The 24,123-nt window shown below is 30.8% G+C and overlaps 4 protein-coding genes across 9 annotated transcripts in view; 2 read left to right on the top strand and 2 right to left on the bottom strand.

Annotated features, from left to right (window-relative positions):
- The window catches only part of LOC115244335, an 11,255-nt gene extending 5,118 nt beyond the window's left edge, over positions 1-6,137 (bottom strand). Inside the window, exon 1 of the mRNA XM_029821899.1 lies at positions 5,785-6,137. Coding sequence (XP_029677759.1) covers positions 5,785-5,897 — 113 coding nt within the window. The 5' untranslated portion in view covers positions 5,898-6,137. The remainder of the gene's footprint in view (positions 1-5,784) is intronic.
- A 2,150-nt stretch (positions 6,138-8,287) lies between these two features.
- Positions 8,288-10,532, bottom strand: LOC115244353 (quinone oxidoreductase-like protein 2). Its single transcript, XM_029821927.1, has 8 exons — positions 10,140-10,532; positions 9,755-9,988; positions 9,481-9,672; positions 9,243-9,424; positions 9,045-9,133; positions 8,843-8,969; positions 8,641-8,770; positions 8,288-8,486 (listed from the first exon to the last, which is right to left on the bottom strand). Exons 1-8 carry the CDS (start codon positions 10,362-10,364, stop codon positions 8,433-8,435), a joined length of 1,233 nt encoding a protein of 410 aa, XP_029677787.1. The 5' UTR covers positions 10,365-10,532; the 3' UTR covers positions 8,288-8,432.
- A 585-nt stretch (positions 10,533-11,117) lies between these two features.
- Positions 11,118-17,848, top strand: LOC115244346 (protein SMG8). Of its 3 annotated transcripts, XM_029821923.1 has the most exons (16): positions 11,118-11,160; positions 11,759-12,054; positions 12,186-12,330; positions 12,413-12,687; positions 12,834-13,064; positions 14,556-14,752; positions 14,820-14,923; positions 15,077-15,270; positions 15,341-15,580; positions 15,688-15,891; positions 15,969-16,081; positions 16,164-16,322; positions 16,411-16,621; positions 16,733-17,065; positions 17,159-17,338; positions 17,497-17,617. In XM_029821923.1, the coding sequence occupies exons 2-16, from the start codon at positions 12,014-12,016 to the stop codon at positions 17,615-17,617; spliced, it is 2,748 nt and encodes a 915-aa protein (XP_029677783.1). In that variant the 5' UTR covers positions 11,118-11,160; positions 11,759-12,013. The 3 variants fall into 3 exon arrangements, with proteins under 3 accessions (XP_029677783.1, XP_029677782.1, XP_029677781.1); XM_029821922.1 differs by lacking the exon at positions 11,118-11,160 and having other exon boundaries at positions 11,616-12,054; XM_029821921.1 differs by lacking the exons at positions 11,118-11,160; positions 11,759-12,054; positions 12,186-12,330; positions 12,413-12,687; positions 12,834-13,064 and adding exons at positions 13,433-13,473; positions 13,605-13,749; positions 13,832-14,106; positions 14,253-14,483 and having other exon boundaries at positions 17,497-17,848.
- Positions 17,849-18,427: 579 nt separating this feature from the next.
- On the top strand, positions 18,428-22,514 carry LOC115244344 (protein brambleberry-like). Of its 4 annotated transcripts, none has more exons than XM_029821918.1 (10): positions 18,562-18,577; positions 18,806-18,954; positions 19,051-19,456; positions 20,226-20,411; positions 20,519-20,741; positions 20,833-21,129; positions 21,271-21,483; positions 21,605-21,829; positions 21,907-22,192; positions 22,253-22,514. In XM_029821918.1, the coding sequence occupies exons 3-10, from the start codon at positions 19,073-19,075 to the stop codon at positions 22,395-22,397; spliced, it is 1,959 nt and encodes a 652-aa protein (XP_029677778.1). In that variant the 5' UTR covers positions 18,562-18,577; positions 18,806-18,954; positions 19,051-19,072; the 3' UTR covers positions 22,398-22,514. The 4 variants fall into 4 exon arrangements, with proteins under 4 accessions (XP_029677775.1, XP_029677778.1, XP_029677776.1 ...); XM_029821917.1 differs by lacking the exon at positions 18,562-18,577 and adding an exon at positions 18,592-18,734; XM_029821915.1 differs by lacking the exon at positions 18,806-18,954 and having other exon boundaries at positions 18,428-18,577.
- Positions 22,515-24,123: the final 1,609 nt, after the last annotated feature.

Raw genomic sequence — 24,123 nt, 5'->3', positions numbered from 1 at the left:
AACTCAAATGTTAAATTATTAAAACAACTGAAAAAAAGTGTAAAAATAACACAATGTGCACATATTTTTAATTTTACACAATAGATATGTTCCGTATTATTAGTGATAGAATTTATCTGTTAAAATTTATAGAAAAAAAATATTGATTTTATTCTACAATAAGAGTGAGGGTGACTACAGACCGTCAATAACATTTTTCCAAGTTAATTTTATCAAAAATATGTTGATTTTTTACACAAAATTTGTTTCAAATTACTATAAAATTTGCATTAATTTTGTATTGAAATATGTATTAACATTGTATCAGTGTTACCATTTAACATATCCAATATGTTAAATCAACACAAAAATTTATGTGGATCATTTAGGACGTGCGATATATGTTAAATTTAAACCAAATCCAAGAGCGTATAAAAGTAATCTATACACTGTTGGAAAATTTGTGTTTTCTTGTTAAAAAATATACCGGTTAAAATTTTTGCGTTAAATATTTAATATATTCATGTGTTAATTTAACATATTGCTGTTGTGTTAAATAAACTCAAATGTTAAATTATTAAAACAACTGAAAAAAAGTGTAAAAATAACACAATGTGCACATATTTTTAATTTTACACAATAGATATGTTCCGTATTATTAGTGATAGAATTTATCTGTTAAAATTTATAGAAAAAAAATATTGATTTTATTCTACAATAAGAGTGAGGGTGACTACAGACCGTCAATAACATTTTTCCAAGTTAATTTTATCAAAAATATGTTGATTTTTTACACAAAATTTGTTTCAAATTACTATAAAATTTGCATTAATTTTGTATTGAAATATGTATTAACATTGTATCAGTGTTACCATTTAACATATCCATTATGTTAAATCAACACAAAAATTTATGTGGATCATTTAGGACGTGCGATATATGTTAAATTTAAACCAAATCCAAGAGCGTATAAAAGTAATCTATACACTGTTGGAAAATTTGTGTTTTCTTGTTAAAAAATATACCGGTTAAAATTTTTGCGTTAAATATTTAATATATTCATGTGTTAATTTAACATGTTGCTGTTGTGTTAAATAAACTCAAATGTTAAATTATTAAAACAACTGAAAAAAGTGTAAAAATAACACAATATGCATATATTTTTAATTTTACACAATAGATACCTTCCGTATTATTAGTGAATTTATTTGTAAAAATTTACAGAAAGAAATATTGATTTTATTCTATAAGAGTGAGAATAACTATAGACCGCCAATAACATTTTTCCAAGTAATTCTATCATTAAAAATATGTTGATTTTACACAAAATTTATTTTAAATTACTATAAAGTTTGCATTTATTTTGTGTTGTAATATTAACATAGTGTTAATGTCATTTAACATATATCCATGTTATATTAAATTAATACAAAAATTTGTGTCAACCGTTTAGGACATGCAATATATGTTAAATTTAAACCAAATTTTCCAACAGTATAAAAACAATCTATACGTAAGAAACGAACTCGTCTACTAGTGTTGTATATATAGAAATAATTGATTAATTGCAAATTTTGAAGAATAATTTCATTGTCTTTGATTAGTTCGTAAAACTGTTTCGATTCTTTCGCAACAATACCGTGTTTACGATAAATATAAGAAATAATTAATGTTATTAGACAGATCATAATTCTACTTGTCAAATCTCCAATTTATCGCAACGCGATAATGCATCCTAGTAACGAGATCGTTATTCATCACACTTGCGAAACCTGTTCCAGAAACAGTTTAAAGAGTAGCAATAGATCCTCAAGTGCCTTACTCGATTGTGATCGAAATGATCTACAATGGCGATTATTCTGACACGACATGCCTGTCTGACATGTTTCCGGTTAATATATAATTGTCCGTTATATATTCCTTTCAAGAAAACAACTCTATTCCTTCTTTTTTCTCGGGGTTTATAAATTTAGACTTAATCTTAACATTATGTAAATTGATTTATTAATCGCAAATTCAATATATTTACGTTATATTTCAAATCTGCATTTACTATTTTTAAAAATGTAATGTAATTCAGAAATAGTGAAATATATTTTCCTTTCAATCTGATTTGTAACTTACATTTGAGTATTTTAAAATCGTGATTTACGGTCCTTACCAAAAAAAAAAAAAAAAAAAATAGAATTCGACAATATTAGCGCCGAAGATTAGCGACAGACTAGGTAGTTTAAAATTCCTTCATTTTAGTCTGTACAATTTTAGTATGTATAATTTTTTTTATTAAAATTAATTCTCATCGCGTACATGTATATTAAATTAGAATAATATTAGTCGTACTCTTATGATATTTCTCTTCAGAAAAAAATAAAAAAAATATAATGGATAATTACTAAAAGATTAAATAATATAAAAAATTAGATATTTATTATCGTTGAAATGTAAGAATAATAAAGATTTCGATGGCGAATCTTTCTTTCAAAATATTTATTTAGCGAATTTTAGTTTGTTATACGTCGAACGGAAACATTATCGCACTATCGACGACGGCGAAGACCATTTATTTTCATTATTGCCTGTCCTATTAGACGCCTCATATGTATGGGGACACACCGTACATATGATGCAACAGCTTTTTATCTCGCGGTAAACCCGGTTTCAAAATAGCGAAGTGTTCGAATGAATCGTTCGTAGATGAAGCTAGACGAGTCCATCGAAACGCGCTTTCCAGATATAACACTGATTAAAATTCATGAATCCTTTTTTCAATTTAAGCTGCTTCAATATATCGTCTGTACTAAGCACCATGTTTTATATAACGCTAAAAACGTAATTGTTTGGTTCCTGCTTATATTCGTCTAATGCGAAAATTATCGTTTAATATCAATATGAGAGAAGAGAATCAGAGAGAGAGTTGCATTCAGTACAAAAAAATCTGTCACCTTTATTATATTATTCTCCTATTAGTCTCTAAATGACATCTCATTGTTATTGTATTCTACAAGCCATTCATATCATAAGTTTCACAATATTTTGTATACGTTAATGATTAAACAGTTTGTTGCGAAAGATGAATGAATTTCATAAAATTATGACTCTCAAGTTTTCGAAATTAGCAGTTTATACATATATACAAGGTCCCATTTTAACTTTCAGACCGTAATATCTCGAAAACTATGCATTTACCAAAAAAAAAATTTTAGATAAAAGTTATTTGACTCGACAGGAGACATAAGAAGGTGCCATTGGTTTGACTTTGGATAGTCGTTTGAAGGCCACCTTTAATTTTTTAAATGGAAACCTCCATTTTTCATTACATATTCTTATAGCTTGTTAGTTCGAGAGCTTTTCAAAACACTATAATAAAGTATTTTTTCATTAAGTATTCTTCGAGTTATTTTATATCTTAATCTGACATATTTTGATATAAAAAATAAAATATCTCGTAAAATATTTAGTTTTCGATAATCTTACCGTAATACTTTTATGTACAGAATAATGAGACGAATCAATTGATATAAAAAAAATAATTGTTTTTAAGAAAAAGTATGTACTTATTTACAATATATCTTTTTTAATTTTTTTTTTTTTGCAGCAGCAGCAGCAGCAGCAGCAACTGATTTGTCTCATTATTCTGTACATAGAGGTATTACGGTAAAATTATCTAAAAGAAAATTTTAGATAATCTAATTTTTTTTAGATAATTAAATATTTTATTTTTTATATCAAAATATATGTCAGATTAAGATATAAAATAATTCGAAAAATACTTAATAAAAAATACTTTATTATAATGTTTTGAAAAGCTCTCGAACTAGACTACAAGAATATGTAATGGAAAATGGGGGTTTCCATTTAAGAAATTAAAGGTGACTTCCACATGACCTTCAAACGATTATCCAAGGTCAAATTAATGGTACTTTTGTACCTGTCCCTCTTCAAGCCAAATAACTTTTCTCTGAAATATTTTTTTTGAAAATGCATGGTTTTCGATATATTACGGTGTGAAAGTTAAAAAGGGGCACCCATATAGTTACTCAATATTCTTATTTCTTCATTTTTCCTCTTATAAAGAGAAAATAACTTAGGATTTTTAGTTCTACGTTTCCCTCTATGTAAAATTATCTGTGAATGCGTTTGTCTCTTATTATATAGCGGCAGGTTAATTACCCCAGACAGCACAAGGATGTCCTTAAGACGTCCAAAGGGCATCCAGGACATACATGTAGGATATCCTGTTTTTAATTGTAATGTCTTATTATTTATATTTAACAATAAGAACTGTCCCACATTACTAAAGTACCCAAGTTCTATCACATTAGCAAAGAATACTTACCCAATGTCATTTTGTACGAAGAGCAAAATCTCGTAAACTTACAAATATGTTTGATACTGAAAACTGATAATAAGATATTAAAATAGTGACATACATGAGGTTAGGATATCTGTCATGTATGCAGTAAGCAATATATAAAAACGACCTGTTAGAATGTTTTTATTTATATATGGTTTTTTTGTTGTATATCTGTGTTTTATGTATGATATATTGTCTGTAAACATTTAATAATTGTACGGTACTCTTTTGCACGTAAAATCTCACGATGTCGTGATATATGTGGAATTTTAATTTCGAAAGAGTACAATTATTAATTGTTTACGGATAGCAAACAACAGGAAAAATATATATATACAAAAAATAAACCCATATATAAATAATAAAAATATTTTAACAGAACGTTTTTATACATTGCCTACTGCACATATGACAGATATCCTAACCTCGCGTATGTCACTGTTTTAATATCTCATTATTGTGTTTGTAGTATTAAACATATATTTGTAAGCTTGCGAGATTTTGCTTTTTCTACATAGTGACCCAGACAGCACAAAATGTCCTCAGGTTCATCCTGAATATGTCCAGGATGGTTCAGGATATTTGTAGGATGTTTTAAGATATTATTATAAATATATTTTATGAAAATTTAATATGCATACATGATTACTTTCGGTTATGTAGGCTATTTAATTTAATTTAGAAATTTTAAGTATTGTAATAAGTATTAATGTCCTATAAATGTCCATTGGATAACCCCTGGATGTCTGTAGGATATTTGCCCTGTCTATTATATTGGATGCCCTTTGGACGTCCTAAGGACATCCTTGTGCTGTCTGGGTAATAGACAGGGCAGATATCCTACAGACATCCAGGGGTTATCCAATGGACATTTATAGGACATTAATACTTATTACAATACTTAAAATTTCTAAATTATATTAAATAGCCTACATAACCGAAAGTAATCATGTATGCATATTAAATTTTCATAAAATATATTTATAATAATATCTTAAAACATCCTACAAATATCCTGAACCATCCTGGACATATTCAGGATGATCCTGAGGACGTTTTGTGCTGTCTGGGACATATGAGAAATAAGTAGCGCGAATTGGATGATTCAAGTACTTATATATGTTTGAGGATAGTTGAAATTGCTCGGAATCACATTTCGCAAGATAGCTAGGAGATTTTTTTTACGAAGGACATCTGTATCTTTACACCTGTGCAACTAATGCGTCATTTATCTATTATATAGTTATCCTGAGTTTTACGGATTATATTTAAAATCACGTGTGCGTTCGGATGTGCAATATCAATGCGTAATCAGCAGAAAGACGATATAGAGAATACGAAAAAAGTGCCACGTGTTGTAAGCTTTAACTAAAGAATCTCGCAGAATCCAAGCAATCTCTCTCGCACTAACAAGTTGCAATACAATTTTTCTACGAGCAATCGTTCGTTACCTGCGAATCTGAGACATCTGGCAAGCGCACAACGGCCATAATATCATGATATTATCTGTATCGTATATCACTAGTAAAACATCCGTCTCTCTAGAAGTACGTGTGATGCACATCTAAGTTTAGTAAAATCTGTGAAAGAAATTTGTCTCGTGTCATTATAAAATATCTTATTGCACAAGACATATATCAATTAGCACAACATGCTTTTTCGAAAATTCTAGTTTGAGTCAGACTAAAATAAAGGAAAATTATGTTAGTTAAATATTTGAAAAATATAAACTAATTTTGAAATAAATATTTTTGTTAACAAAAATGTTAAGAAGGATTGTGATTTATCACAATACTTTTCAATTTATAATATTACATATTCTTATATAAAAAAAAAAATATTACGATAAAGTCCGCTTAAAATTGATTAAAAAATCTGACTTTATGTCATGTATCTTCTTATTTATTTTATTAAAAATTATTCATTTTCAATAATTCATTACGTGAAAACTGTAAACGTCTCAATCTTTATTTTCAGGGAAGATAAAGCAAGTAAAACCTGTGGAAAGAAATTATCTCATGTCATTATAAAATATCTTATTGCACCAAACGTACATTAATTAGCATAAAATCCTTCCTCAAAAATTTCAATTTGACTAAACATAAGGAAAATTATATAACATTGGGAAAATATGAATTAATTTGAAATAAATCTTTTTTTTAACAAAAATGTTGAGAAGAATTATTTATCATAATACTTTCCAATTTATATTACATATTTTTATAGAACAAAAAATTATAACCAAATCCGCTTAAAATTGATTAAAAAATTTGACGTAGTGTCATCTATCTTCTTTTTTATTTATTTCATTAGAAACTATTTTCGATCATTTATTATGTGAGAATGGTAAGCGTCCTGATTTTTATCTTCAGAAAAGATAAAAAGAGCTCGAATTTAATTTAAAAAATCCATAATTATAGAAAATGTAAAAAAAACAAAGCTTCTTCTATAAGGAAGCAAAAAAGTAAAACAGATCGTACTCTTTAATATAAATATATATATTTTTTAAATCTTTATACATATATACGAATACGCCACGTTCTCCAACCTTGGAATTCGAACAGGACGCGAACGATCAACGTAAACAGAATCAATTTTCCTTGATTTCGCGTTGACAGCACGTCGTCAATTTGCTCCAAGGTTTAGGGAGAAAGCACATTTACATATAAGGAGTCTGGTGCTCGCGATATCCAGAGATAGACTGGACAATTGGATTTGAAAATTGCGCTTGGACAATACGCCTACGATTAATTAAAAGGGAACTACCTTGAACTCGAACCACTTTATGATTAACGACATAAGACCGCTCTAATTGGTCTTCACCGCTAGTCGGTACAAAGCGTTAATAACATCTGGAATGCGCCTGTTCGGCATATATGAGAAATTTACAATGTACATTCAAATTAATATAAATAGTCGAGATCAAAATAATAAAAAAGAGAATACGAAAAATAAGACAATAATTTTATAAATTTTCTTCAATATAATATTCAAATAAAATTATGAGATAAATGTTATAGAAAATAGTTTACAATTAATTTATAATTAAATTTAAATTTATCTAATATCCTTTAATTAATGTTATATCGAAATAAATTCTAATCGTTTGGATATTAATTTTTACAAAATTAAATGCACATTTGTGCGTGAATTTCTACGATATCTCCAGTAATATATGGTACAATAAATCAATTATATTCCAATAGTTAAAGTTTACAAAAGAGTAGCCTTGATAAACCTAAATATCAGATCCTATACATCAGATGTAAAATAATCACGGCTATCACGTTCTGTCACATTTAAATAACGCGCTATGACAGGTTTCAATCATCACAGTATCCTTCACGTGAAATATAAAAAGTCTAGGCATAACATAATTATTTTGAAACACTATATTCTATATACATATCTTAGAGAAATATCGATGTCGAGTCACTAGTCCGCCTAGACTGGAGTACTCACGCCTTACTATCGTGTTCCTGAGTCACTGGCTGGCTAATCAGCACTTTTGATAATCTACACGTCTACGCTCGATGTCTAAAAGGAACACCCGCGGAGACTAAAATGATGGATAAGGACTTGCTGATTGATCCGCATTTTTCGTAACTACAATTACTCCTTTTCACATAATGCCGCAAAAATGCCGATTGTCTTTTTGAATAACATTTAATACATGAAAGTTAGTTCAAGACTAAAACAACATTGAGCAATTGAAAGATCGCGAAAAGCGAATCCGTTCTTTTTACAATACATTATGTACATATTAAAGAAATTGTTTTAAATATTAAAAAATTTTTAAGTAATAATTTTTTGTATAAACAAGCGGCCGGTGAATGTTTCTTTAGCTAATATTGGAAATTTGGAAACAAATTGTAAACTGCAAAAGTCGCAAGAAATTTTAATAATTACTGCCAATTACAATATAATGGGACGGTCTGTAGAAACTAGATTTTATTTGCTGAGTATAATGCACAAATTAGAAAAGAAAGTTTTATTAACGCGACCTTAATGATCATATTAACATTTTCTATTTATATAACATTTATCCTGTAATACTATAATGTATAAAATATATATTACTGTGCACATATAAATTTATTTATTTTGTCACTTTTACTGCATCAGCTTCCTTGTTCCTGATGTCGATTACAACCTGTGAATTTTATACATAATTTATGTAATATTATAACATTATTTATTAGGTACAATAGTTATAGATATACAAAAGAAATTGTTCAATATATTATAAGAAATTCTTAATATATAGAAAATAGACAAAAAATTTTCGAATCCTATCTGTCACTTACTTTTCCCAAAGATTTACTTTCGGAAACAAACTGCAAAGCATCATTGATTTTATGCAAGCCAACAATCAATGAGCAAGATGGTTTAATAAGCCCTTCTTCAAGGAATTGTAAAACCTCATCTCCTGCTTGGCTAATTTTAAACAAAATAATTAAACTTTTATTTATGGAAACAAAAGAGAGGAGCTATAAACATACAACATACCGATATACGTCAGGCTTTCTCTTTCTGTATTCTGCGAGATTAAAACCGGTAACGCTGAAGGAACCTTTTTGCACCTCGGAATGAGCATTCGTCATGGTTGTCGCCGTGCCAGCTACGATTACGCGCCCTTCGTGACAGAGGCTACAAGTGAGTGAACCGTCCAATGTTGATTATGGTTTCTTTAAAAAATACAGATTTATACCTTCGCGAGATAAATGATGCACCACCACAGCGAAATTGTCATCGCGCAGCAAGTCCTTTAGTGTTGCATCTTTATAGACACCGGTAAAGCTAAAAATATTACATGTCTCACCAGTGTGTCTTACCTGACATCAAAATCCAGACATGCAGCTTTTCTCTACATCTAAAAATCTATTGACTGATGTCTTTAAAAACTCACCAATCCAACACCTTTTTGAAGTATTCTCCATCTGCATCGTCAAAGATAGCTTTGATGTCTCGTTCGGCGGCGATTCCCTCTATTTGCTTTAATAATTTCTTATCTTTGTATTTCAAGGATGCGAATGCTCCTTTCTTCCGAGCCAGATCCGCTCCATCTTCAGTTGCGCATACCCCAATGACCTAAGTAATTTAAAAGTAATAGAATATTTTATAAAGTGTAATTATAACAAGTATACCTTTGCTCTATAGACATTTGTTGCAAGATCTATTGCTGCCAAGCCAATTCCACTTATACCAACGTTTATTAAGATCATGTCATCCTCGTCTATATTGACTTTTCTCTCTAGCGCAACCAGAGCAGTAATATAGCTGTCTAAAATGCTCGCAGCATCTACAGAATTTATCACTGACGGTACTTTCCATATATCCTAAATATGATGCATTATTATTGGTAATATTGTGTTAAAAAGAAATTACAAAAAAAAAATCCATATTTTAAACATAGTTTACCCCAATTTCTGCCAGACATTTCTCGGCCAAACCTCCATATCTTTCCTTATTAAGAGTAATAACTTTATCACCAATTTTGTAGCCATTCTTCTCCGCCTCTGTGCCAACTTCAACCAGTTTTCCAACAACTTCGTAACCAAGAATGGTCGGTAATTTTGGTTCAAATGTATACAAATTTTTACTGAGCAGTGCATCAGAAGTGTTTAAAGCGCAATAATGAACATCGATGAGAACCTATAGAAATAAATTGCTATTATTATTCGATATAGTCTTTTGATATTGTTATATTGTTTTATTTATAAATATAAATAATAAATTGTAAATATAAATAATAAATTGTATATATAATTCTGCAATATATTTTCTTTTTACTTTTTTTACTTACTTCATTCGCCTGTACATTCTTTGGTGGCTCCAGATTCTCTATAACAAGAGGCCTGAAGAAATCTTTCAATAATGCAGCTTGAATTTTTCCTGGCTGCGAAGCCGGAATGACATTTCTCGCATTTTCCTCGACAGCAACACTGCCGAATCTTGCAGCGATAATTCGCGATGACAAATTACTTCTGCATAATTTTATGAAAAATCTGTGTCCTACCGATGATGTCATATTAAGAATATATAATTAATTGGACATCATAATCATGGCAAAAATTTCAAAATATTTCGCGGCGTTTTTAGAATAATAATACAACGTTTAATAAATTCCAAAGCACCATCTAATTTAGAATCTACATAAACACATTCATTATGTGAGGATACGTTCAAAAATACTATCCGTAGGATAAAGTAGAGTTTAATTGACCAATCGGGACAAAAGGAGCAAAGGTCTCTTTCTGATTGGTCAATTCCTTAGAACATATATAGATGGAAGGGGAATGCCTTTGTTTCCCGATAGAAAAACATGTCGGAAGGAAGTAAGAAAGAAAATCATAGTTGCCTCTCTCTTGTGAGTTACTTTGCTCAAAAGTGCGCATGCGCGGCTATGTGTGTGTACACAAAAGTATGTATACTACAGACACGATGCTTGTATGCGTAGTTACTCACAAGAGAGAGGCAACTACGATTTCTTTCTCACTTCCTTCGACACTTTTCAGCCTGCTATTCCCCTTCCATTTATATATGTTCTAAGGTCAATTCAATGCTACTCTATCCCACGAGTAGGATTTTCGAACGCATCTCATGAGGAGGGAGAACACCATAGACATAGTATATCTAGACCGAGTGTTGAGGAGTGGGGGCCGGTGCCCACGTAGAAAAGAAACAGAGTATGTCCTTTTCTACGTGGGCATCGGCCCCCACTCCTTAAATAAAGGCAAACGCTCGGTCTAGATATACTATGTCTATGGAGAACACAATCTGACAGGCTGATACCTAACAGAAAAAAACTTGTAATTATAATAAAGGTGCCGTCCCATGATAGTTGGAATTTCGGAAAAGTTTGCCAATCCGATTTTCGATGGCCTCGTTCCCCATGGAATGACTTTTACGGAAAACGAAATGTTATTCTAACCTCAAACCGTCATTCAATTTACAAAATTTCTTTATTATCTTCTGTTATAATGAAAAATACATCCAAATTTCACTTTTTTACGGATTTTTCTACTAGTAGTAATTATTTTTTAATTATAGAACGATAAGAATAAATCTTTCGATTTTTAAAAATTCCGGAAACATTAGTCCATGAACCCAATCACAAAAATTCTGGCTCGACAAGCGAGCAATTTTTTATCTTGATAACTATTTATAAAAAATAAATATTGATAAAAAATTGAATATTTATATATTGATGAATGTTTACCGAATAATATTTATTAACAATAAAATTTTTCTTGTACACAAGAATTTAATCTCGATGATCTTTTGTATTTAAATAGTTTAAATTTCTTCAAGTAATTCTGATTGGTTGATCCCCACTATATTACTTTTCCGAGATTCCAGTTTTCCGAAGTTCTGGAACGTTGTTATGGAATGGTACTCTCATGAGACGGCACCTTGATGCAGATAATTCGCAGGCACACTTGTGTATAAATTTGGAAGAAAAAAAAGAGCAATTGAAATGTAGAAAAATTCATAAAGTATAAAAAATTCAAGAATAAAAAACAATCGCTCTGATACAAAAATAAGCAGAATCCCTTTAAATATTTATTCAAAATTTTTCGAATAAAATCCGAACTTTTGTTATAACTTTATATTGATAAATTCGGGATATTTATTCAAAAAAAATATCCATATGCAAATATATAAACCGGCTCATAAATGCGACCGCACAAATTTAAACTCCCATGTGATGTGGACAGGTAAAGAATTTTTCATTCAATTATTATGATATCAAGTCATATTTTATCAAAATTTTTTTTATATTTCTATTTTATGAAAACTTATGCGATATACTGTTAATCTCTCTTTACATATAACACTGGATTTACAGTTTTCCACAAATTGATCAGAAGGTAGTGATTGTCTCGGTATTTGGTAAGTCTCAATATCGAGCTAAAGGATGCAAGATGGAAATGCTCAGTTCCATACTCCAGTTACATCATCTGGATGAACCAGAGATTGACAAAGATTCTTGGGTGAGATAATTTTTCTTTTTAATATCTGGAAGTTTTTGTTGAGTAACAAGCGGTATCTTGATGCTATTTTTTTATTTATTAGTGTGAAATTGAAGGATATTATAATCCTCGTGAGAAGACAGTTTTCTTGCACTTGAGAGGATTCTTGGATACTCATACGCTTTTAATTGAATATGACAAGTTCACAAAAAATCAGAATTGCAAGGACTTTCTCAGTGTATGGGCACATATGAGAGATAAATATGCAAAGGCACTCCTAGTGCTGTTTCATATATCTCATGTGATTATACTTACTCATCCAACTTATACCTTTGATTATAGTTACGTAAATCTTTTTCGTGCTATGGATACAGTCAGGTTAGCATCAGTTTTATTTTTTAAGCACAGATCACATATTTGATTTGTATACTATTAAAAATGTTGATATGCACACACATAAATTAAATTTAGATGGTTCAAATTTTTCTCTAGTAAAACAGTATTGTAACGCTTTCTTATGACAGGCAGAAAATCTTGCCACAACTTTCCGATGTGTTAAACTCTATTCATAATCTACCCAAAGATTGGATCGCAAACATCAGACCATGCTCGCCGCGGGTATTATTTTATTTTGAAACCTGTCCTACAGCGTTCCAAAATCCAGACATTGATGCTAATATCAAAAAATTAGAACATTCCCTCGAAGATCAAATTTATCATATGTTAAGGAAAAATAGAATTGTTACCAATATCAGGTATAAAATTTAACATATCAAATATCGTTGAAACTTAACAAAATATTGAAATCGTCGAAGTTCTGGAACGTTGTTATGGAATGGTACTCTCATGAGACGGCACCTTGATGCAGATAATTCGCAGGCACACTTGTGTATAAATTTGGAAGAAAAAAAAGAGCAATTGAAATGTAGAAAAATTCATAAAGTATAAAAAATTCAAGAATAAAAAACAATCGCTCTGATACAAAAATAAGCAGAATCCCTTTAAATATTTATTCAAAATTTTTCGAATAAAATCCGAACTTTTGTTATAACTTTATATTGATAAATTCGGGATATTTATTCAAAAAAAATATCCATATGCAAATATATAAACCGGCTCATAAATGCGACCGCACAAATTTAAACTCCCATGTGATGTGGACAGGTAAAGAATTTTTCATTCAATTATTATGATATCAAGTCATATTTTATCAAAATTTTTTTTATATTTCTATTTTATGAAAACTTATGCGATATACTGTTAATCTCTCTTTACATATAACACTGGATTTACAGTTTTCCACAAATTGATCAGAAGGTAGTGATTGTCTCGGTATTTGGTAAGTCTCAATATCGAGCTAAAGGATGCAAGATGGAAATGCTCAGTTCCATACTCCAGTTACATCATCTGGATGAACCAGAGATTGACAAAGATTCTTGGGTGAGATAATTTTTCTTTTTAATATCTGGAAGTTTTTGTTGAGTAACAAGCGGTATCTTGATGCTATTTTTTTATTTATTAGTGTGAAATTGAAGGATATTATAATCCTCGTGAGAAGACAGTTTTCTTGCACTTGAGAGGATTCTTGGATACTCATACGCTTTTAATTGAATATGACAAGTTCACAAAAAATCAGAATTGCAAGGACTTTCTCAGTGTATGGGCACATATGAGAGATAAATATGCAAAGGCACTCCTAGTGCTGTTTCATATATCTCATGTGATTATACTTACTCATCCAACTTATACCTTTGATTATAGTTACGTAAATCTTTTTCGTGCTATGGATACAGTCAGGTTAGCATCAGTTTTATTTTTTAAGCACAGATCACATATTTGATTTGTATACTATTAAAAATGTTGATATGCACACACATAAATTAAATTTAGATGGTTCAAATTTTTCTCTAGTAAAACAGTATTGTAACGCTTTCTTATGACAGGCAGAAAATCTTGCCACAACTTTCCGATGTGTTAAACTCTATTCATAATCTACCCAAAGATTGGATCGCAAACATCAGACCATGCTCGCCGCGGGTATTATTTTATTTTGAAACCTGTCCTACAGCGTTCCAAAATCCAGACATTGATGCTAATATCAAAAAATTAGAACATTCCCTCGAAGATCAAATTTATCATATGTTAAGGAAAAATAGAATTGTTACCAATATCAGGTATAAAATTTAACATATCAAATATCGTTGAAACTTAACAAAATATTGAAATCGTTTTTTTTTTGTTTTTAGTTCAAATTCCTTGTTTGCGATACCAGCTAATCAGGAATTCGTGTATGTGCATACCGGAAATACAGATTCAAGGGATATGCTGGGTCATATGGCGAGAAAATTGATGCAAAGCTGCAAAAGCAGTTCTGGCAGTACAACATCGAGAAGTCTCACCAGTTTAGATTCAAATAGTATTGTAACGGATGATACTGGAACTGGTAAGACAAATAGAGATAAATTAAAAATTGTGCTATACATGTAAAGGTAACTTTCATGCATTTATAGAATCTCGCTCGTTTAAACTATTTTTGCAACAACACATAAACTTGGCTTTTGCAAAAGGGTTTGACGACAACGTCGGCCGACACTCTGTACCAGCTTATTTTGAAGTGCGTTTTCTTCAGGAATTGCATCATTAGTTTAATGCCAAATCAATATAATGATATAAAGTTAATATAATTAATATTGCAATTAATATATTAAATAATATCGGATAAGTCAAACTTCTATTGAACTACTTTTAAAATGAGTGATATTTACAGATACCCACTCTGAATATATTTTGCCAAGTAGCAAACAAGGTATTCGATTATTTTATTTATGGAACCGACAAAGAACTGTCAACACTTCATAATTTATTAGATACCGATGTGAAATTCAGTAAAAGCCGATGCAGCAAAGTACTTCCGAGAGCTTTACAAGCGTATCAGGAGAACTTACCGCAGCATTACACAAGGTTGAAAATTATTTGAGATAATGGCGATTAAAAAAAGAGATTATATTCTAACTAAAATGACGTTTTTCAGAGCGTATCACGAATCGAAACTAGCGCATGCGATGGCAGTTTTCGAAATGCATGCTCGCGGTCCGTTGTTTGAAGAGTTCAGTGAAAAGTTACAGGCCGAATGTGACAAACATTGGCGTGCTGGCAGACAAATGTGCGAAGTATTGTCACTCACTGGTCATCCTTGTACAAATCCTATTCACAGGGGAGGTAGCGAAGGTGCTGGAGGCGGAGAGCAAACTGAACCTAGAGAGGACGATAGGTATGTTATTTTTATAAGAAAGAAAGATCATGTATTATATATATTTCTGTATAAATTATTTATATTTACAATCAATTGCCAATTTCTTTCCTTTTAATTGCTTTCAGCGAACTACCTACCAGAGAACATTGCAGTGGAGTTAGATATGTGTGTGCTTGCAATTGTGGTCGAATTCAAGGCTCCAGAGAAGATCCTTTCAGTCTACGACAGGCCAATTACGACTATTTCCAAATGTTAGCGAAGCAATGCGGTTGCGCGCAATTGGAGAGTATACAGTTCCCCGTGTTTCAACCTAGTACACACAATTACAGGTAGAATTATATTTGAAAGATTTCTTCCAAAGAAAAATAAGATAGACAAATATACATTTTCTTCTTTTTGTGCGCAGAGCAGCGCAATTATTTTCAGCGGGGAAACGCCACGATTCCTTCAGTCGCAACGGATCTTCTACGCCTCAGGAAGATACGCAAGCTTGTAGTTTAGGAGCCGATAGTTTGAATGGCAAGTAACATTGAAGGGGATATAACATTTTTTCATGTGTATACCGAGCTTTTAACTGATTAATTTCTATGAAACATTACAGACGGAATTACAGATTATGGTAGTGGCGGTCAATCGTCGATGACGAGCGATCCGATCGGAGAGGATATCCCCAGATTGAGCGGCAAAACAAGTCTCACGCCGAGTGATTCACAGAAAGTTATCATAGAAGTCACTGACAGCGACGCGGAAAACTCTAAAGGTATCTTATCGCATTACTTTTTACTTTGTCATTAATTCGCGCGATTAAATGTGAGAATATGTACAATAGATATGTACGTTTTTTATAGACAAATCTTTGGTCAGACAACCATCGACAACAGAATACCTGCCTGGAATGTTACACACCGAATCACCATCCGGCTTGCTACCGCAATTTTCTAGCTGGTCCCTGATATGTCTGGGACCGAGTAGTCTTTATTCTCACAATTTAGGATTGCAGCATCAAACCGGGGTATTTCCTACCTCCGCATTTCTACTCCCATGGGATGTAACTGTCAGGTGAGAAAAATATATCCTATATCCATCACATTTGTGAGATTGTTGCTTTCAACTCTCTCTCTTCTTTTTAAAATAAAAAAAATCTAAAGAGAAAAATATATCGTACTATAGATTGGAGCATCAAAAGGAGCGTAGTAACTCCTTGTGGCCTATGATGGGATTTACAGGATCTGATCACGGGATTCATGGAAGTTATTGTTCGCGAGGAGGCAAAAATTTCCAAAACATTAATACCATTCGTGGTCGTAAGTCCAAGGGCGGCAAAGAATTTGTGGTAAAGATATTCGTCGGTGTGGAATACGAGTGCCCACGCGGGCACAGATTCATGGCGTCCGCGCCTGACAAGGTACTAAAGACCACTGGAAATGGAATAGTAAAAGATAGTGGAAATAAGGTGACGTCCAGCACAGCCGATATGCCACTCTACTTTGCGTGCCCTTGCAGGTCCATACAATTTTATCACACCGACACCTCGACTTTTAATACAAAGTTTGTGTATAAATTTACTCGTCGGATAAATGTGTTTTCCATTTTCAGACAGACGAAACCATTGATCGCTCAATTAATGAGAATCCACGTGGTAACACCTAAAGCACCAGTACACGTTACATTGAACCCCCGGGTTCAACCTGGTCCTCCACCTTGCCCGACATTCGTCACCGGATGCGAAGAACCGATCAAACTATCACAAAGCGCATACTGGATTTTAAGATTGCCGTATCCTTTTCTTTAAAGCTTTCGTAACATGTCTATATCTTTAAAATTGTCAACCAAGTCTTCTCTTTTTAATTACATATGAGCAATTTATTTTCTTGCTCAACTTTCCCTTTTCCATTCAAATATTTGCGTTATTTTTTCCTTAATAAATCTCAAAGTTACATATACATGGGTGAGAAAGGACCATATTTACCACCTAAGGAACCGGTATCTACGTCTCACGGGCGTTTGTTAGCCGGGATGTACGGCATAAGCGAAGTTATGCCTGAGAAGAAATGAAGACTGTGGTATATAATATTTCTCTGTAAAAAATATTCTTGTGTATACATTTTTTTTTTATTTGACGAATGTTCAATTACCTCTCTTTATTTATGTATAACCTAAATTGTTTTATTCCTGCGAATTTTTATGAATTCTGTATTCATAGGAAATAAAAAGCATGCACTTAAGGATGTTTTGGCTATACAATAGTAGCAAAAAGTTTTCGAAACTTAAATAAAAAAAAAAAAACATTTCTTACATTTATACTGTTTGGAAAAAGAAATAAATTAATCTGGATTATAAAAAGAATTAAAGTATCAAAAAATAATGTTTTTTAACGTCTTCCTAAAAAAAATAATTGTTAATATTTTTCCTAATTTATGACAAAAACTTTTGATTGTGAATACCCTCTGAAATCAACTGCAAGAAAAAAAAATTTACAGGAATATTTTGGGTTACTATGAGTATTTTGCTATAATTTTTAGTAAATAACTTTTAAACCAGTAAGTGGAATCCTGCTAATTTTAACCGTCGGTTAATCTAACCGAGCTTGGTGAAATTGGCCCTAAGGGTGCCGTGTAACAGAGCTCTCAGACACATACATCCTTAAACCTCGTCTTGATTTGACATTATAGGATCCTGCGCGATGATTCGTCGTTTTTAAAATTCCAGATGATCACGTGTCGGCCATTCGAGTTTGCGATTGGCTTGAAACTTTGTGACCTATTTGAATCAGAAATATATTTGTAATTTCCCTCCTCTTCGAGAACAATTCTAATTCGCCTTGTAATTATGTAAAACATAATCTTCAAACACACGAGAAGGCGATAAAAAATAGATAAAAATAATTGTACACTATGAAGATAAAAATAAGTATATTATATTTTACGGGACCCTCCTTCCCCTCCACCTCACAAGTGGCGGGTTTCGTTAACGAACCGCCATGCATTCAAACGGGACAACCGTTAAAACAGATGGGTATGTGAAACAGGTGACAGATATATACTTGTCATCACTTGTCATCGCGTTTGAATTCGAAGAAAGGGTTATTTTTATTGGCTCGTAATTCGCTGACGCAATGTAAAAAAGAAACGCTTACTCGACACAACTCAACATTGTTTTGCGATAGATAATTGTAATAATTGCGATGTGTAAACTGCGATCTCGAAACTTGACGATCGAATTCGCGACGTATTCTATTTTTAGTTGTGGTTTGCGTGTGCGCACGATTTTCTACCGTCACCTCATCAACGGACTTAAACTGTAATAAGCAATAGGAGTAAGAAAATAACCTGTGTCTATGACAGTGGGATTTATTTTTGAATTATTTCTGAATAAATCGTTGATAATTTTAGGTAATTGTACATGCATGCATCCCTCATGAATCGATTATATAATTACGAAACAAAGTTATATATTCAGAGATTATTATCTTTCTTTCCTTTTTTTAGGCAGCAGATTAATTTAGACGCAATGCAGTTGAAAATGGATTGCAAGCTTCTATTGTTGATATTTTTGGTGTCGTTTAATTGTAAACTTGGCAGTGCATCTATAATGGATTGGATATGGCAAACAAAAACAGATGACACAACTGTTTCAGTTAACAATGGCGTACCTTTGATCTCAATCCCTTATGAGTCGATGACGGAGGATGAAAAATTTCTCCAACAGGCTGCCAAGTTAACAGATATTAAAGTTTCTTCTCCTTTAGAGATCTGTCAACACAAAGTTATTGTGAAAATTAGAACCTCATGTTCTGATATGACAGAGGAAGAGCTCGCAAAGCTGAGTGTAAATCTCCTAAATTGCCAATCAGCGGTTGAAGGCAGAAAAATCTTTCCCTGCACTGAGGAAATGGTATATATTTGATAAAAATACGATTTCTTTGCATAATCCATAAGCAAAAAATTTTTTTATTTGTTTTATATTATGTTTTATATTAGTTTTGTGTTAATCAAAGCTATATATATGCATTTCATTGTCAAAAATCTATTTAAATAATAATAATTTAATTAGCAGATACATTTTATTGTATTAATTAACAAATTCACATTTATTTTATTATATTCTGCAATTTTCAATGTACAATTTAATCTCCTCATATGTTTAATAGTACTGAAAGAAATGCAATTTTGAGAGAACATGTTCATGCAGCAGAATTACATTAGTGCCATAACTTTATTTATTAAAATTTATTGATTTATGTTATTTGTTAATAATATATAAAAGCATTGACTCTTATGCCGTTTTAAAACATAATACAAGATAAGTACCTGCAGAATATCCATACCCTTTACAAATTGAGGGGGTAAATTCCATGCCTGTTCAAACTTGCACACTTCCCCCTCCTTTTACTTTTGAAGACCTCCCCAGTTTTCAGTTATACGGTGCATTGTACTAGTATCTAATGTTACTGTGTTCATAGATGTTTTAATATAATACTATAGAATATTTAAATTTAGTGATGATGAAATTTTAATTTAATTAAAAAGAATTATAAATAGAAATAATTGCTGAAAATTTGCTATAAAAAAAAAGTGCACTATTGACAGAAAGTGTGTACATGCAAGAAAATCATAATATAATTTATAGTAAGTATAAAAAAACGTAATTTCTGTTTTTTTAGTCCCTTCAACAGTGTACAACAAATATGGATGCCGACATGTGGAATGCATATCATTTAATGAGTAATAGAGCGAGAGCGGTTTGTTACGCAGCTCGAAATACACAATTTCGTGCTCTTACAGAGTTAACTGTCAATAAGCTGATGCAATCTGCGCGTTCTCAAATTGAGGGATTAAAATCTTTGAAGGTATTTATATCCTATATATATGTATAATGTGATAAATATATTTCTTTAATTATTTACTTATATATTTGTTTTTAATGAAAATTTTATTTATTGTACGATTCATACAGCAAAGTCAAGATCATCTGCAAGAACAGACAACAGAAGCTCTGTCGTCATTATCCAAGGGAAACAAAGCACTCTTGGAACAACAACAATATTTGAAGGACGCTCAAGTGACATCCCACAATCTTGTAACATCGAATCTGAGGGAGTTGAATAACGAAAAGGCATTAATACGAACTGGGCACAATCTGCTCGCAAGCATGGCGGAGGATATAAGAGATAAATTAGGTACTAAACACTTTTCATATGTGTCATATTTTTTCTTTTTTTATTATTATATATATATAGACTTTCTAAATTTATTTAATATATCCTTCAGAAAAGGCGCATAAAGAGCTCGAGCAACAAGTTATTGAACGTGGTGCAAATCATCAGGAAGTGTTGCAAGATTTGATCAGTATAAAAGAACAAATGCGATCAATTTGGGAAAAAATCGAAAGTAGCACTGATCGTATATTAGAGCAACATGAAAAAACCATCGACCATTATGAGCAGACGATGCAGAAACTCGCACAAATTAATGATACTATTCGATATATTTGGAATCTCACTAATATTATGCGCACAGAAATAGACCAAAAATTGGGATGGATTACTGACTACATCGACGATACCGGTACATTATTATACAAAACTGCATGAAAAAAATTTGTTTAAATTAATTACATTAAATATAATTTTTTTTTATATTTAAAAACTTTAATTTTGGTGTAGATTATGAAATCGAAGTATACATCGATAATTAATATTTTTTTAGGTGAACAAGTGCAAAAAATATATCGCATAGTTTCACATGTCGTGTATATATTAGTGGCTATGATAATCGCTGCATTTTTACAAGCACCATTTTTAACTAGAGCTAGCATTTTGGGTATAGTGCCAGCAAATCTTGTTACTTACTTGAAACATGGCATGGAAGCCTCTCTAGATTTTACATCTATGACAGTGCTGATATTTTTAATCACTGCAAGTAAGTATTTTGCAAATCAAAACATACATTTTAAAACAATATATAATATATGTATATATGTATATATTAATATTGACTTGTTATTTGATTGATTATTTGATGCATTTATTTCATAATGCAGTGCATTTTGTAATGCTGGAAATACAACATATGTTTGGGCCAAGCAGTTCAGAAAAGAAGACAGAACCAGCTAAACTGGTCTCCCAGAATGGACATATGAATGGAAATGCATATAAACACACAACATATTTTAGTTCTATGGCAAAGATGCGACTGCACACAAAATTAATGAAAATAATGCAGAGATTCTATAACTTTGTCGTTTTGCAAACAAACTACTGCAAAGGTACTTTCTCGATTTGAAACAAAAACTGTGTGAGAGAAATCGTCAAGTGACAATTCTTGACAATAATCATTTTTTAGAGAAAATTAATGACTTGATACATTTCATCGCTTCTTGGAATAATCGACGCAATTTAAGTGTGCACGAGACACTCTCCTGTTCATATCGACCATTGAAGAAGAATCGTGAGGATGTATACAACTACAAACGGGAGTTTTTGGATATATCGGACGATGAGACGCAATGCGATTCTTCCAATATGATGCACTCGTCGCGTGAAGAATATTACAATGATATTAATGATATATCGGACGCAACCGAATTGAAACGTCGTATTTATAACACGAACGTTTCGCGGTCTCGAAGGTATGTAACACCGATAGAATGATCGGTAATTCATAAAATGACTAAAAAATATGATTCTAGTGTCACCCCATTGGGTTTGCCGAAATTGCTTTGTATGGCGATAACAAGAACCGGCAGAAGATGTCGGGTGTTTACTTCACCCGGACAATGTTTCTGCCATCATCATTCTACTGGCACATCTATTGTGGATGGTCATCTTAATTGAATATTGCAAATAATTAAATTCCGATTATAATAAGAGTTAAAATAATCACCTGAGTTTATGTTAGATAAAATGTAACAATCTCTATTCTCTCTCTTAATAACAATCAATATAACTGATGATCAGAGATTGAATAATTATGATGGTTGGTAATATTTATAATAATTATTGTAAAATTTTGAGATTATTTATAACGATTTAAATTTATTTATAATGTATATTATACAATAGTCTTAATAAAAACTTGATTTAATTATCAGAAAAATAATAAATCCAGAAAAGAAAAATTAATAATCGAGAGATTAAATCAGATTGACAATATTTTACGTATGCACGTAATTTATTATTTTTTAAAATTTTATTTAAATAATTATTTATTTAAATTGTTAAAGTTTTTCTTTTGGTCCATTATTTTTCTTATGGATATATTAAAATTTAACATAAACAGTTTCTTGTTAAAACGGATCATACATTATATGCTACAAATAAAAATCCAGAAATTTTACAGTAATTATAAATATTACCACAATTGTTAATTCTTCGATCATCAATTGTATTTTATACTATCGATATACAGATTAAATAACTTGCGTACATTTTGTGATTTTGTAAATAACGTTTTTTTGATAATAATTAATAATATAACAATGCTTCAATAATATTAAACATTGATATTGATATTATTTCAGATGTATATCTTGATATAATCTTAGAGAGAATATTATATAGAATTAATTTAAATAATTTATATTATTTTATCATACACAGTTTAAATGTTTTATGTTGACATGTACTCACACAAGCCATCATAAAATTTTTACACATGTGGAACACAGCAATGTTTCTCAATGGTAAGTAATTGTACAATACATATTTAAAAATATGTTATTTTATCTCCTGCTTTCATGTAAAATAACATAATCATAATAGTTACACACACACACACACACACACACGTTTATGTTAAATATTTTATAAATGATAAAATACTTGATAAATATAGTTAGTGAAATATATGTATAATTTATTATTTTATAAAAATGTATCAAAGTATAAATCTATATATAAATATAAATAATCTTGTAACATTTGTACGAAATTGTGTATAAAAATTATAAGTATAAACTGTTGTTTTTCTACAACTGTAACATTTCGATGCGAAAATCGATTTAATTTTAAAAAGTTATGAGAGTGTGTATTTCTTCAACCACAAACAAATATTAAATATTAAATTGTGTATACATAGCATCGCTCGTTAGTTTCAAAAATTTCGCATGTCTATTGAGGGTATCGATTCTATAATTTAAGTAAGAGTGAAAATTACAAAAATGAGCAAATTTACTAGGTTTGGACCAATGAAATTATAAATTTTTTAGTAAATTCGCTTATTTTTGTAATTTTCACCTTCACTTGAATTACAGAATCGATACCTAGATTGCCTACAGCTCTCCTACCACCAAATTGTGCAGGTAACAATAATTTGCGCTGTAATAAATATAAACCATTCGTTTGATATGGAATCGACATATATTCAAACGATAATATATTTTTGAATACCTCGTCGGTGTGGTCCGAATAAAAAAATGTGTTGTTTGGTTTCCAAAAATTATATGCTTATGTTCTATGTTTGAAATACTTATTGATTTACTTATACTCTTATCTCATAAATTAAATAATTTAAAATTGATTATTATAATTTTTATAAAGTATTAAATATTAATATTTAATA

The sequence above is a fragment of the Formica exsecta genome, unplaced genomic scaffold (assembly GCF_003651465.1).
Source record: "Formica exsecta isolate Colony F162 unplaced genomic scaffold, ASM365146v1 scaffold81, whole genome shotgun sequence".
Lineage (NCBI taxonomy): Eukaryota > Metazoa > Arthropoda > Insecta > Hymenoptera > Formicidae > Formica > Formica exsecta.
The sequence above is the reverse complement of the archived record's forward strand: the minus strand, read 5'-3'. Positions and strand labels throughout refer to the sequence as shown.

What these genes read in the sequence shown, in the direction of transcription:
- LOC115244353 (XM_029821927.1), bottom strand. Translation starts at nt 10,364, where the DNA reads ATGACATCATCGGTAGGACACAGATTTTTCATAAAATTATGCAGAAGT. An exon ending in AGAAAGCCTGACGTATATCG is followed by an intron (nt 8,771 to 8,842) that starts GTATGTTGTATG and finishes GTTTAAAATTAG; the next exon opens with CCAAGCAGGAGATGAGGTTT. An exon ending in AAAGTAAATCTTTGGGAAAA is followed by an intron (nt 8,487 to 8,640) that starts GTAAGTGACAGA and finishes TAAAATTCACAG; the next exon opens with GTTGTAATCGACATCAGGAA.
- LOC115244346 (XM_029821921.1), top strand. Translation starts at nt 13,433, where the DNA reads ATGCGACCGCACAAATTTAAACTCCCATGTGATGTGGACAG. An exon ending in CTCCCATGTGATGTGGACAG is followed by an intron (nt 13,474 to 13,604) that starts GTAAAGAATTTT and finishes CTGGATTTACAG; the next exon opens with TTTTCCACAAATTGATCAGA. An exon ending in CCATGGGATGTAACTGTCAG is followed by an intron (nt 16,622 to 16,732) that starts GTGAGAAAAATA and finishes ATCGTACTATAG; the next exon opens with ATTGGAGCATCAAAAGGAGC.
- LOC115244344 (XM_029821915.1), top strand. Translation starts at nt 18,543, where the DNA reads ATGCATTCAAACGGGACAACCGTTAAAACAGATGG. An exon ending in ACAACCGTTAAAACAGATGG is followed by an intron (nt 18,578 to 19,050) that starts GTATGTGAAACA and finishes TCCTTTTTTTAG; the next exon opens with GCAGCAGATTAATTTAGACG. An exon ending in GGATATAAGAGATAAATTAG is followed by an intron (nt 20,742 to 20,832) that starts GTACTAAACACT and finishes TATATCCTTCAG; the next exon opens with AAAAGGCGCATAAAGAGCTC.